Source organism: Podarcis erhardii, assembly GCF_964252035.2.
Source record: "Podarcis erhardii genome assembly, chromosome: 6".
Taxonomy (NCBI): Eukaryota; Metazoa; Chordata; class Lepidosauria; order Squamata; family Lacertidae; genus Podarcis; species Podarcis erhardii.
This window is the reverse complement of record NC_138510.1, coordinates 61,039,856-61,052,607: the sequence shown is the minus strand read 5'-3', so window position 1 is coordinate 61,052,607 and position 12,752 is coordinate 61,039,856. Positions and strand designations below refer to the sequence as shown.

General features: G+C 39.8%; 1 protein-coding gene across 2 annotated transcripts in view; it reads left to right on the top strand.

Moving 5' to 3' along the window:
• LOC309344586 (FRAS1-related extracellular matrix protein 1-like) overlaps positions 1–8,749 on the top strand; it is a 115,997-nt gene extending 107,248 nt beyond the window's left edge. For both annotated transcript variants that reach the window (XM_081867092.1, XM_081867091.1), the window contains exons 33-35: positions 2,408–2,523; positions 6,026–6,111; positions 7,038–8,749. In XM_081867092.1, coding sequence (XP_081723218.1) covers positions 2,408–2,523; positions 6,026–6,111; positions 7,038–7,282 — 447 coding nt within the window. In that variant the 3' untranslated portion in view covers positions 7,283–8,749. The remainder of the gene's footprint in view (positions 1–2,407; positions 2,524–6,025; positions 6,112–7,037) is intronic.
• The last annotated feature ends 4,003 nt before the right edge of the window (positions 8,750–12,752 follow it).

Sequence of the window (12,752 nt, the reverse complement as noted above, 5' to 3'; positions counted from 1 at the left end):
ATGCCCAAGGCTACCTTTGAGCTTTGAGGCTGGCCAGAAATTTAGCCTTGCAGGTCCCCACATTTGAACATGACTGCATCATGTTGACTTTCAATTGTAGCCTTCTTAACTACTAGATTTTGCTAGAGTTGCTTGGGACTTGTTAGCAACTTCATTGTTCTGCTTCAAAGACCAACTAAGAGCACATTTGTATGAGTTTTTTGTAGGTCACGTTAGGGATGAGTGGTACACAGTTGGACTTGACATTTCTGTGGACATCTGTGGTATCTGCAAATCCAGGTCTGGTGTCTCGGGGTCAGGGTAGCCAACAAGTCCTATTAGCCTCCAAATCCCATCATCTCTAATCATAATCCATTCTGGCTGGGGTTCATGAAAATTGTAGCCCATCAACATCTGAGGGGCACCACAATGGCTACCCCTGCTATAGGTCCTTGAGCAATATTTTTCCTCTTTTGCTGGGGAGGCAGCTTCTGGGCAGACCTCTTTTCCACCCTCAATTCCCTAAATGAAAACTTGTCCTCTCAAATGCTATTATGGGACAATTGCATACTCAGCTCCCTACCAATCAGATCAAAATGTAGCTTGATTATTATAACAGAGATGGGATATTAATTAGGATTTCTAGTCCTGGTATCCTGACTATAAAAATTTAACAAGCTGTCAGAACTGAGTGCAGCTTTTATCCACACCATTTCACAACTTTAAAAGCTTGTTTAAGGTTTAAAAGAATCTTAACCCTCCAGTTCACTCATTCCTACTTATAAATGGCTCTATTAAATCAAAATCTCATGAGGAAGAGAGCAGCACTGAATCAAATTAAAGCCAAAAGTTCCCATATATTTATCGCCAAATGCTTATGAACAATTGCAACCCAAAAGCTAAGAAATATCACATCACTACATCTGCATTTCTGCTCAGTGTTAGGCTCCTTATTCAATAAGATTTAGGCAATCTTTAAGCCCAAATGAGAATTTCAACTGTGCCGCCCAATCCTACACATGTTCACTTGGAAGCAAGTACAACTGAGTTTAATGGGTCTGCTTTCAAATAAATCCACAAAGGATCCTGCAACTATGGACCAAACTAGACAATACATGGGAGAGCTGCGACTCAGCCATACTGTTTTTAATTTAAATATAGCCAAAAAATGTGATCATGGCAATGTTAGGGCAGGAGGTGCTTGATCCTTTCCCTGTTAATGGTCCCCCCCCCCTTGCAAAATCACCCCCTTGTTTGCTTTTCTCCCTTTAGGGGGAAAATGCAGGGGCTCACAGGAAAAGCTCATAATCAGGCCTAACACACAGCTGTGAGGGAAATAAAGAGAGCCTACTTCACTGCTTCAGGGACGTGGGTGGCGCTGTGGGTTAAACCACAGAGCCTAGGACTTGCCGATCAGAAGGTCGGCAGTTCGAATCCCCGTGATGGGGTGAGCTCCCGTTGCTCAGTCCCTGCTCCTGCCAACCTAGCAGTTTGAAAGCATGTCAAAGTGCAAGTACATAAATAGGTACTGCTCCGGCGGGAAGGTAAACGGCGTTTACGTGCACTGCTCTGGTTCGCCAGAAGCGGCTTAGTCATGCTGGCCACATGACCCGGAAGCTGTATGCCGGCTCCCTCGGCCAGTAAAGCGAGATGAGCACCGCAACCCCAGAGTCGGCCATGACTGGACCTAATGGTCAGTGGTCCCTTTACCTTTACCTACTTCACTGCCTCAGTTGCATCCTTGAGGAACTGCCCAGCAAAGTTGTTCCCTACAGTCCAGAGACTGGTTATTCCTGACCTCCGGAGTACATGGTAACCAAATGGCTAAATGATTTGAGGATGAGGTTAGTTGGCTCTACAGTGACTTAGACACTGCTATTGCAGCAGTGCCAGTTGAGGTATCCAATGCAATGTTAAGCCCAGTGTTGTGGGACCAGCTCCAGTTAATGTGACCTGATGATAAGGATAGGTTACTTGCAGTGATGCACCCAGCCAACAACTCAGTAGATGTTTGCCTATCCTGTCGTATCTATCTACTCAGCTACCCCCCCATATTTTTTTTATTGTTATTATTCTTTGTATGATTCTATTTTTCTTTTATGAAAAGTGGTTTATAAATATGTTTATAAATGAATGAAAATAAAACATTTCAATGTGCTGTCTCTCCTTATGCACATGCACATCTAAATGTTGCATCTTTATTTTTCACGTAGACATGCCAGCCAACTTGTGCTTTTCACACATCTGTAAACTGCTTCCATACCTATCTTAAGAGGCATGAAATGGGAAGCATAATCTGAGAAGCCATATGTGCCCATTTATGCTCTTCAAAAGAGCAAGGGTATTTTTTTGTGGGAAAGAGATCAGGCATAAAGTTCATCAGCGATGTATAATCATACTGTTTTGGGTCTATTTTCCCCCTTCTTAGAGAACGAAATCCAGGAAGTGCCCTTTCAGTTGGACGCTCAGAGACAAGCACTGCTACATTTTGAGCTCCATTAGAAATGCATCCTGGGACAGTGCTGAAAAAGCCTGCAGGAAATGGTATGGGAATCTTCAAAAGAAAAGGGTTGTCACTGATCACTCATTTGTTGAGGTTTGGCCATCTGTGAATGGATTGGAGCACCAATGGTGACAGATCTTTTTTGGACTCAGGGCTGCAATGAGGGCTGCAATAGTTGGCATCCCTCACACAAAAAATATTCTATTTAAAGAACATGTTTGGAAGTCTTGAGTGGGAGTGGTTACAAAAACATTTGGCCTCAGAGAATTATATACAGTGGTACCTCCATTTTCGAACGTAATCCGTTCCGGAAGACCATTCGAGTTCTGAAACGTTTGAAAGCCAAAAACTCAATATGGAAGCCTCAAAAGGGAAAACTCAATATAGAGGCCATGTGGCATGTTCGACTTGTTTGAAAACCAAGCATTTCGTCAACGGAGAAGTTCGAAAACTGAGGTACCACTGTATGGGCGGAGTAGAGCTTTTGCATCATAATATTATAGCAGTGAACCCATGGGGAAAGTCAGTAATAAGTCATCGTTAGTATTTTTAACAAATATGAATACTTGAAGAAAACTTAGGAGGAACAAAATAATTTTTGGGCATCATAACATGGGACCCATGTGAGTACAAAACAAAAATGTGGGCTCAAAACCCTATTGAAGAGGTAGATACTATTTTAGAGTATGTTTGCTGATATCTAACAGAGGGACAGAATGGGTCAGAATGTTGGGATTTCCAAAGGAATCAATCAAATACAACAGGACCACCAAAAGTACTGCTTTCTTTCACCACATAAGTCTATAGTGGAATACATGCTTTCAAAGCAGGAAGATTATGGCTTCATTCGTATTCCTGAGACCCTGGAGAGAATAGGCAAAAGTGGTCTAGTTGGACAATTAGTATGGCCTACTGTTAAGCAGTGTTTCTGTGTTGCTGCTGAAGGGAAACAAAGAAATCTGATTGAAAATCGTATTGGTATATCTCCCTAGGAACAGCAACACCATTTGATTAAAATTCAGGTTTAACACATTCTTATTTTATTTATTGAATTTATATGTCGCCCTATACCAGGCACCCCCAAACTTGGCCCTCCAGTTGTTTTGGGACTACAGTTCCCATCATCCCTGACCACTGGTCCTGTTAGCTAGGGATGATGGGAGTTGTAGTCCCAAAAACAGTTAGAGAGCCTAGTTTGGGAATGCCTGCCCTATACCCTATAAGGGCCCCTCCAGATGTCGTTTTGTGTGTGTGCATGATTATTTGTGCTTATGATGGTATTGGGGCAGTTATAGGTGATTCCCCTTTCATAACTGTTTGTGCCCATTCAGGACACAACTTCATTTCTAATCAGTGTGTGTCCTGTAACTTCTTGCTGAAATCCTGTAAAATTTTATACTGCAAATGTTCTGGTAGAGTTTTTATGTTCCACTTTCTTGTGCCACTCCAGACCACAATAATGCAGTAACATTGCACAGGAGCCACAGAACAGCTTTAAAAAGCAGAGTGATGTGCAGTTTAAAAACATACCCAGCAAACCATTTCCAATGCAATGAAAATAATAACACAAAGTAATTTTGTTTTCCCATATGTGATGAGTTCCCCCCCCCCCCAAAGGCAGCCCACTATTTAATTGACTTTGTTTTAATCCACTTTCCTGAAGGTGTTGAGCTTTTTGCCCTATAACAGGCATCATAATATTCCGTGTAACTGGTTAAAAACCCCATGAGCATTTATGGTCTGTAGTTTTCATGCTTGCTGACAAACTGGAAATTGAAGTGGACAACAAGGGAATGGTTTAGTCACACTTGTTAATAAACTCCCCACTCCAGCATGAGGCTGGTCTGACCTTGCATTCAAAGCCTTTGAGGATAGTTATGAAAATAGTTCCACTAAACTGAAACAAAATATGTTGGCAAATCTGTTGCCCGGAAAGAACTGGAAGCAAATGAAGGCCTGAAACTGTATATTTCCGTAGTTAGAATGTTGTGCTGTTTACAGTACCTCATAAGAACTGAATAACATTTTTCTTGTTTTGTTTCCTTCAAATGTTTTCCATAAAGAGAAATATCTGTGAAGCTTTAACTTTTTTATTAGATTCAAGCAGGAAAGGGAGAGGATGTGAGGTTTAAAACAACAACAACTGGACACTGCTTTATTCCATCTCTTAAGAAAAAAATGCCTTAAGAAAAAGAGTAATAAGTGAAGTAAATTGGGGACTTCTAAAGAGGAGAGAAGGACTAATCATAATTGCTTGATGGATAAATTACAGCCATGTGGTCTACATTAAATTGAAAAGTAAACAGCAAGAGCAAGCTGTTTGGGTTTCTTTTTTTGCTGGGAAATGCATTCACAGGAACAGTGCAACCCTAAGCAACCCTAAGCAGGTCTATTCAGAAGTAAGTCTTGTTGAAATTCAGTGGTGCATAATCCCAGGTAAGCGGGGTAATGATTGCTGTCATGATATACCGGTATATAAACAATGCAAAATACCTTTTTCCAATGACTATTTAAAACAGGGGGGGGGGGAACCTGTTTGGAAGGTTCAGGGTCCCTTTTAAATTTCTCTTACACTTTCTCCACTAGAATAGCAACAGTACAGTGTAGTAGCTTAAAGCTGAACAATGTTATAGTTTGTAATTCTATGTGCATCAGGAATTATCATGCTACATTAGAGGGTTGGGAAAGTTAATTTTTTTGTACTATGAAGCATTGCCCATAAAGTCAAGATGATTCAGCAATGCCAGATATATTTCTTATGAACTGGAATAATGTGGTCAGATCTGTCTGTCTGTCTACTGGAGATGACTAGAAAATCAACAGCAATTCTAAATTATGAAAGTGTATCACGTTCTCTTCCTTAGAATTCCAGTGAGAAAAATGCATTTTCAAATTAAAGTTAAAAGACTGGGCAAAAAACTTACACAATGTGTAGTATACCTTTTATGGAATAAGTTTTACAATCTGTGACCTTCAGAATTACAGAATATGTTGTCCTTCTGATGATTCCTACAGAAGTAAGGCCTATTTGAATGATATGTTATGCAAATAAGATTCATTATTAAAAAGCCATACTAACAAATGTTCTGCTCTCCAAAGGTCAAACAGGCAAGGCACAAGATGAATGTATTTCCTTTCCTGTGACATGAGTGAAGATGGGATTGGAAATATTATTCTCTACAATCAGCCACTTAAAACACATTACAGTACCTTTTGATTGCATAAATAATCATACTGAAAGTTAGTATCCCACACCTATCTCACTCTGGCGATTTTGCTCTAAAGTACCTAAGGCTATTTAATCTTATACAGTTTCAGAACATTGAATGACTGCTATAAAAGACAATACACATTCCTTGAATGAACTGAAGTGCCAGCCCGAGCCTATATTTTCTATTGTTTTCTCTTTTGTTTAAAGCTATGACATGATAGCTCCCATTTGTCAGCGCCCATGTAACATTGTTATCAGATTTCCCCACCTACCCTCAAACAAACCCAGTAGTGACTGGGTATCATTGTTATGCTTTGTTGTCTCATATACAGGTCCCAGGGCCATTTAGCCAGTGTTCATTCCTCAAGGGAGATGGCATGGCTTTGGAAATTTGCCAATAAGCAGCCATTTTGGATTGGTAAGTAAAAAAAACAAAACTATTCAGGATACCGTGGCATATGCCTTTGCTGTACTTCATTCAATAAACCTAAAAACTTGAGACATGGGAAACTTGTGGTTTCATTCTGTAAAGACGGTTTTGCTACAGATCTAGCAGACCATCATATTTGGTCACAAAATAACTTTATACATCTTTATTGAATCTTTGTACAGAAGCAGGGTGTTTTGATTTCACAACTAATCAAAAGGGGGGGAAAATCTCCCCGGCTAAACCTGCCACTTCACTCCCTTTCAGATTTGGCAGCTGTTCAACTTCTCTTAAGGCTTATCCTATCGATGTTTACTTAGAATTAAATCCCATGGTATCAGCAGGACTTGTTCCCAAATGTATATGCCCAAGATTTCCCGAAAGATTCCAACTGTAATCCTATATGCACTTACCCATTGATTTTAATTGGACTTCCATCTGGATGCATATGTATACCATTGATCAGTCGGTATTGCAGCAAACTGAGGTGATTTGGAATGCCATGCAAATACACTTTACTATATTGAATCTGACCAGTGCTCAATTCCATATAGCCCAGAGACCTTCCTTTTGTGACTGGCAATAGTTCCATCATTTCAGGCAGAGAATCTTTGACAGTCCTGTTATCTGAGATCGTTTTAACTGGAAGGGCCAGGTAATGACCTTTGACCTTATACATGTAAGGCTTGAGCTCTGCTTCTGAGCTAGATTTCATTTCTTTTCCTAACTAAAGTTGACCTATTTTTTGGAAGCATGAATCTGCCACCAGCAGGTCATTTGCATCTGCTGTTGGGTAAAATAATGCTGAAATCAAAGAGTCTGTCCTATGAATAATTGTATTGATGGGGCTTAATACAATTCTTGTAGCATTGCTTTATAGGCAGTGAATTTCACAATTGCCGGGTCTCCAATTTCAGGATTAAACGAAGGTAAAACGGGCAGCTGGATGTGGAGTAATGGCCAACCAGTGACTTTCCATAACGTCAAAAGCGGGCCGGAGCTAAGCAAGACTGCTGAACAGAAATGTGCTTTTGTGAAAAAGCAGAAGAAATGGGTTGCAAGGCTATGCAGACAAAGGCTGAAAGGAAGATATATTTGTTCCCTTCCTTCATTAACTGACACTTCTCTCGAAAATACAAAAAACGGTTTAGCTCTTATGTAAAGTTGGCAAGAAAATTGCACAAGATTATTACCAGGAGATGAGGAGAAACAAGGCTACAACAAATTCTAGCCATGAAGTCATGCAAGACACTCATTGTAAAACTGCTTTGGAAAACATCTCAAAGGAGAAACGTAAAGATTCTCAGTACATCAGTACTCATTTCTCGCCAGATTCTGCATATTCAAAGATTTACAAGTTGCTGAAGACAGCAAACATCTTTGCAATGAGCAGTATTGGAAAGGGTTGTTTTGTGTTTCTTTGTTTTTAAGAACATCCGTTTACATCTGTGTAGATCCAGATAGCAGTGGGCCAGAAATTAGTCTTAGTGTTAGTCTTGCTGGTGGCCATATCTCATAAAAAAAATGAAAGTTATGCTGATATTCATGCTTCAGTGAAACAGAAGAGCATGAAGCCACAGGCCAGAAAAAATAATGCTATTCAAATATAAAAGAAAAAAAAGTTCATAAGTTAAGAATGGGAAATACTGAAATTAATATTTTAGTTAAGTATTAGCCTCGAGGTTTACCTGCTATTTTGGATAACTGTTAGCTTGGTGGTTTATATTTCCATGAAACATGCATAGAAGGGGGAATAAGATCTTGCGCAGCCATGTCTTCTGACCACACCTCCAATCCCTTGCTTTTATCATAACCTGTGAAACAGTCTACAGCCACAAACACTGTGAATGTGTTCTGGGACCATAGCTATTCAAGAGTCTCATAGTATGTATACCCCCCCCCCCATTTTTTACAAACCTAATATGTGCATAGGCTGTCTTTTTATATACTTATTTGAAATAGAAATGCCAACTAAAGTAAAAGGGATATCTAGAATGGAACATTGCAGAACAAATTTCCATACCAAATAAAGCATAACAGATCAACATCACAAGGTCCCAAGCACCACAAATGGGTTTATATTATCCTGCACCTTGTTGCTCCAGAAATGGCTTATTTTCTCTCTAAAAACATTACCTTCCTGTCTGCCTTCTCTGGTTCTAACCATAGATTATTGCAGGAAGGCAAGATGTCCCTTTACATAATTTATTTTTCTTTCTCGTTGGAAGTCAGCATTGTACACAAGCAGTTTGGCTTCTGGTTAATCATAAGAGTGGTGGGGCTCTGCATTTTAATCCTAAACCAATTATGAGGATTTGCTAGTGCACCATTAGATTCCAAGGAATAAAACTCAAGGGCAACACAAAGGTCTCAGACAGGAGCTCAAAGCTCAGTCTGTGTCTTGCTGAAGGTGAAATCCCAGACTTTGCAATTTGGTAATTTAAAAAAATAAACACAAGACTGCCTGCCGCATCCCAAACACACAGGTATCAGAGGCAAGGATCTCAGTTTAATTTCAATTTCAATTGGTCGTATGGCATTCTTTCCTTTTAATAAATAGGCATATTTAGTGAGATTTTAGGGCTTCAAAATACCATAAGAACATAAGAGCCGTGCTGGATCAGACCAAAGACCAAAGTCCAGCATCCTGTTCTCACAGTGACCGATCAGATGCCTATGGGAAGCCTATAGGCAGGACCTGAGTGCAATTTGATCATAGTGTCAGCTTCCATATTATTGGCTAAAACTGCTAAAATTTAAGACACCTGAAATTTAAGTGCAAATCAACTTTGAAATAGGCTGAGGATCAAAATTGAAACAGCACCCAATAATGCTTTAGAAAGGTAAAGGGACCCCTGACCATTAGGTCCAGTCGTGGCCGACTCTGGGGTTGCGGCACTCATCTCGCGTTATTGGCCGAGGGAGCTGGCAGCTTCCGGGTCATGTGGCCAGCATGACTAAGCCACTTCTGGCGAACCAGAGGAGCGCACGGAAACGCCAGAGCGGTACCTCTTTATCTACTTGCACTTTGACGTGCTTTCAAACTGCTAGGTTGGCAGGAGCAGGGACCGAGCAACGGGAGCTCACCCCGTTGCAGGGATTCGAACCGCTGACCTTCTGATCGGCAAGTCCTAGGCTCTGTGGTTTAACCCACAGCGCCACCCACGTCCCTGGAATAATGCTTTATAGCTGACTATTATATACATAACTGCAGTGCTTTTTTCCTGGGGTACTCAATGGTACCCAGAACTAGCACCCTTTCCCTGCATATCTGCATATACTGAGGTAGTGGATTGTTCTGCCCTTTATCATCGATAAGAAATGAAACTCAGGGCAGGTCATGAGATAAAAGGAATTAGGCTATGAGATTATGAGGTTATGAAAACAAGTTTTGCTCTTAGTGGGCTTCCAATCAGTTCAGTGGGACAAAGTAAATAACCTTTAATCTATCACACATTGTATTGCATTGGTGGGGGGAACCTGCCTTTGGCACTGGGGTCACAAGGGGGAGTTTGCAAGTTCAGCTCCGACCCCCATGGCGTCCCCAAATTAATCTCTCTGGGGTTTTTCCTATTTAAAGGAGGAGCTACAATTTATCTTATGCGGGCTGTAGTGAACAGAGGGCCCTGGATTTGCCTTCAAGGGCAGCCATGTCTGTAGTAGGGTTCAGTCCCTCTGGCCTACCTGCAAAAATTAGAGCAACATTCAAACTGAATGAACGATTTATGGCAGTCCTTTTAATGGGTTCTGTGATACCAATTATATGGCTGAAAGGGCCATATAACATATGAAACAGGCAAAGCTACTTGATCTCAGATTCAGTTATTAGTGAGATAGGTGATAGTGACTTTAGCAAACTACAATGATAAAATAATGGAAATTTGAAAATCAGTAATGAATTCACCACATATATTTGGCCAATGCACCATACATTTAAATTCAATTTCATAGCTATGGACTGTGAAGACAATTTAATTCTATTCAGTATGTTATACAATTCTATTCAACATGTTATACACTTACCAGTAGACAGATGTGGTGTCAATTTTATACTTACCAGCAGATGTGCTGTTAACTGCCTATTCTGGTAATACAATATGCAATGTAAAGCCCCTCAGATAGAAATTTATATAAGAGTTGAAATTGCCCCCCCCCCTTAAAGCTGCAAATCACCAGAAGATACAGTAAAATTAACATATCATCTCTATTATTACTTTGTGGGACTTTTCATCTTGTTGAATTGCAGTTTTGAAGCTGAAAAAAAGTCCAATCCTGCAACTATTAAATAACTGCATCAAATTACTTGTGTCTACTCATGCTAGGAAGACGACTCCACTTTCTATAACATAATTTGGAGGGGAGGAACTGCCAAGGTGGTCTTTGAAACAAAACATATTCAGATTCAGTTTCTTCACATGTTCTAGGTTCATGAGGCTTAGCCTGAAAATGGCTACTCTAAAATGTAAATCAGAGGTATGCATATGATGTGGGTTAGAACTCATGAATTTCACCATAGGGGAGATGTAAGAGGTACCACTATGTACAAGAACCAGGGAAGAAAATGTGGGTAACACTCTTGTATACCGCACATCTCTGTAAAGTTAACTTGAAAGTTATATGGTAAAGAAAACAAGAAACAACCATTGATTTGAGCACTGGATGCTGAAATGCACCTCTAAACCTAAAAAATGCTAAATACAGTATGGATAGGATCACATTCAATATGCATACATATGCATACATATGCATATATACATATGTATTTTTTCAGATCTGTGGCACTGAAGCAATAATCAGAGTTCAGATTTGTGCTCACGTTCATTAGCAACATGGGTTGCAAATCCCTATTTGTTCTTTACTGCATGTTGAAAATTTACAGGACCACAATCAGCTCAGGAGGAGTTGAGTGTAATGCTTATTTTGAATTTATGCTGGCCAGCGTGAATCAGATCATGTAAATTGGATGCTATATTATCTTTGGCGATGCAATATGATTCTTCTTTACACATGAATGACTATTTAATTTGCAGTACTTCTACAGGGTCTGATAGGAAAGAATATAGTATTTTAACATATTTATCATCTCCAATGAATGAGAATTCTTACTAAACTGTTTATCAGTTAAGTGGGTCCTGTAAAGCTGAATCTGCTTCCAGATTTCTGAGTCCCCAAGGTATATCAGATAATTTATCTGGTAGGATTATGTTGATGTATTTATCAATCTTTAAAAATGAACACAGACATATGAAATGACACCTGTTGACAACTAAATTGCAATGTGAACCCTGGGTTAAATATTCTCCATTTAGGTTATTTGCATGAGAATGTACGGGGCTGTTAGGTCAGACCAATAGTTCATCTAGCTCTGCATACTGACAGCATAGGCAAACTCAGCCCTCCAGATGTTTAGAGGCTCCAATTCTCATCACCCCTGACCACTGGTCCTGTACAGTATGGTGGAAATGACGTTCCACTTTTGCTTCCTGTCTAACAGCTTTTGACAGATTCACCTTCCATGAATTCACCTAATACCAGGAATTGGGGAACCTGTAGATATAGGGTTGAGAAAACAACACCTGTCAAGCCCCAGCAAATATGCCCAGTGGTCAGGGATGATAGACATTTCAGTCCAGCAACATCTGGACAGCCATATCTGGCCTAATCTTCTTTTTTAAGAAGTCATTTAAGATATTAAGAATTCAGGTGCGCCCTGTCCTGTGCATCTTGCAAAATGCATCACGGCTCCAGGGATGTAGTTGTAATTTTGGAAGCTCATCATTTGCTCCCGGTGGCAAGAGTACCACAAAGCCTGTGTACCTCAGGCTGCTAATCCCATCAGCATTATAAAAGAATCATTAATATCCCATATTCATAATCACACTAATGGATGGCATGCATGAGGAGCATGCATTATTAAAGGGAGAGTTCTGAATGTGTTGTAGGAGGGGAATTCATTTTTGACTGACAGTCATGTAAACCAAACATCCATATCCTTCACGGTTTCAATTTGGCAGAATGATCTTGGTGTTATAGCCCAGAGCGAAAACTCTACCGAACAGGTTTAGACTATTACATTTTAATCTCCCTTGCTACATTTCATTCACTTTCATAATTTTCTTTTCTGCCACCCTCTGAAAGGAAATCTTCTCGTGGTTCTTTCCTTTCATTAGTGAAATCATAAAATAATAATAATACATTGCACTTAACATCTATCAACAGTGCCCCTCACTCTGATATATGTACAGTTCCCCCCAACCCCCCACAGAAATGACCAGTCAGTAAAGTTTCCGAATATTTAAAAGGTCAAAGTACTACAAGGCTCTATTATTTTCACTTAGAAATATATGAGACATAAAAATGGTGGTGGTGGGAAGGATGTAAAATGGAACATATTCCCTTGATGGCCCCAGCACTGTCACCATGCAAATTTTTTTACCCCTCAATCTATTTTTATTTTTTAAACACCCTATTTTAAGAGAATTATAATTAAATAGGCATATAGGCCCTCAGCAAAATGCACATTGGTAGTAACATAAAAATGAGAATATTCTTAGAGGTGTCCAATGTAATAAATACATCAACCATGAGAATATCAAATACAAAAGTTAACATTAAAAAGGGCTCTAGAAAGC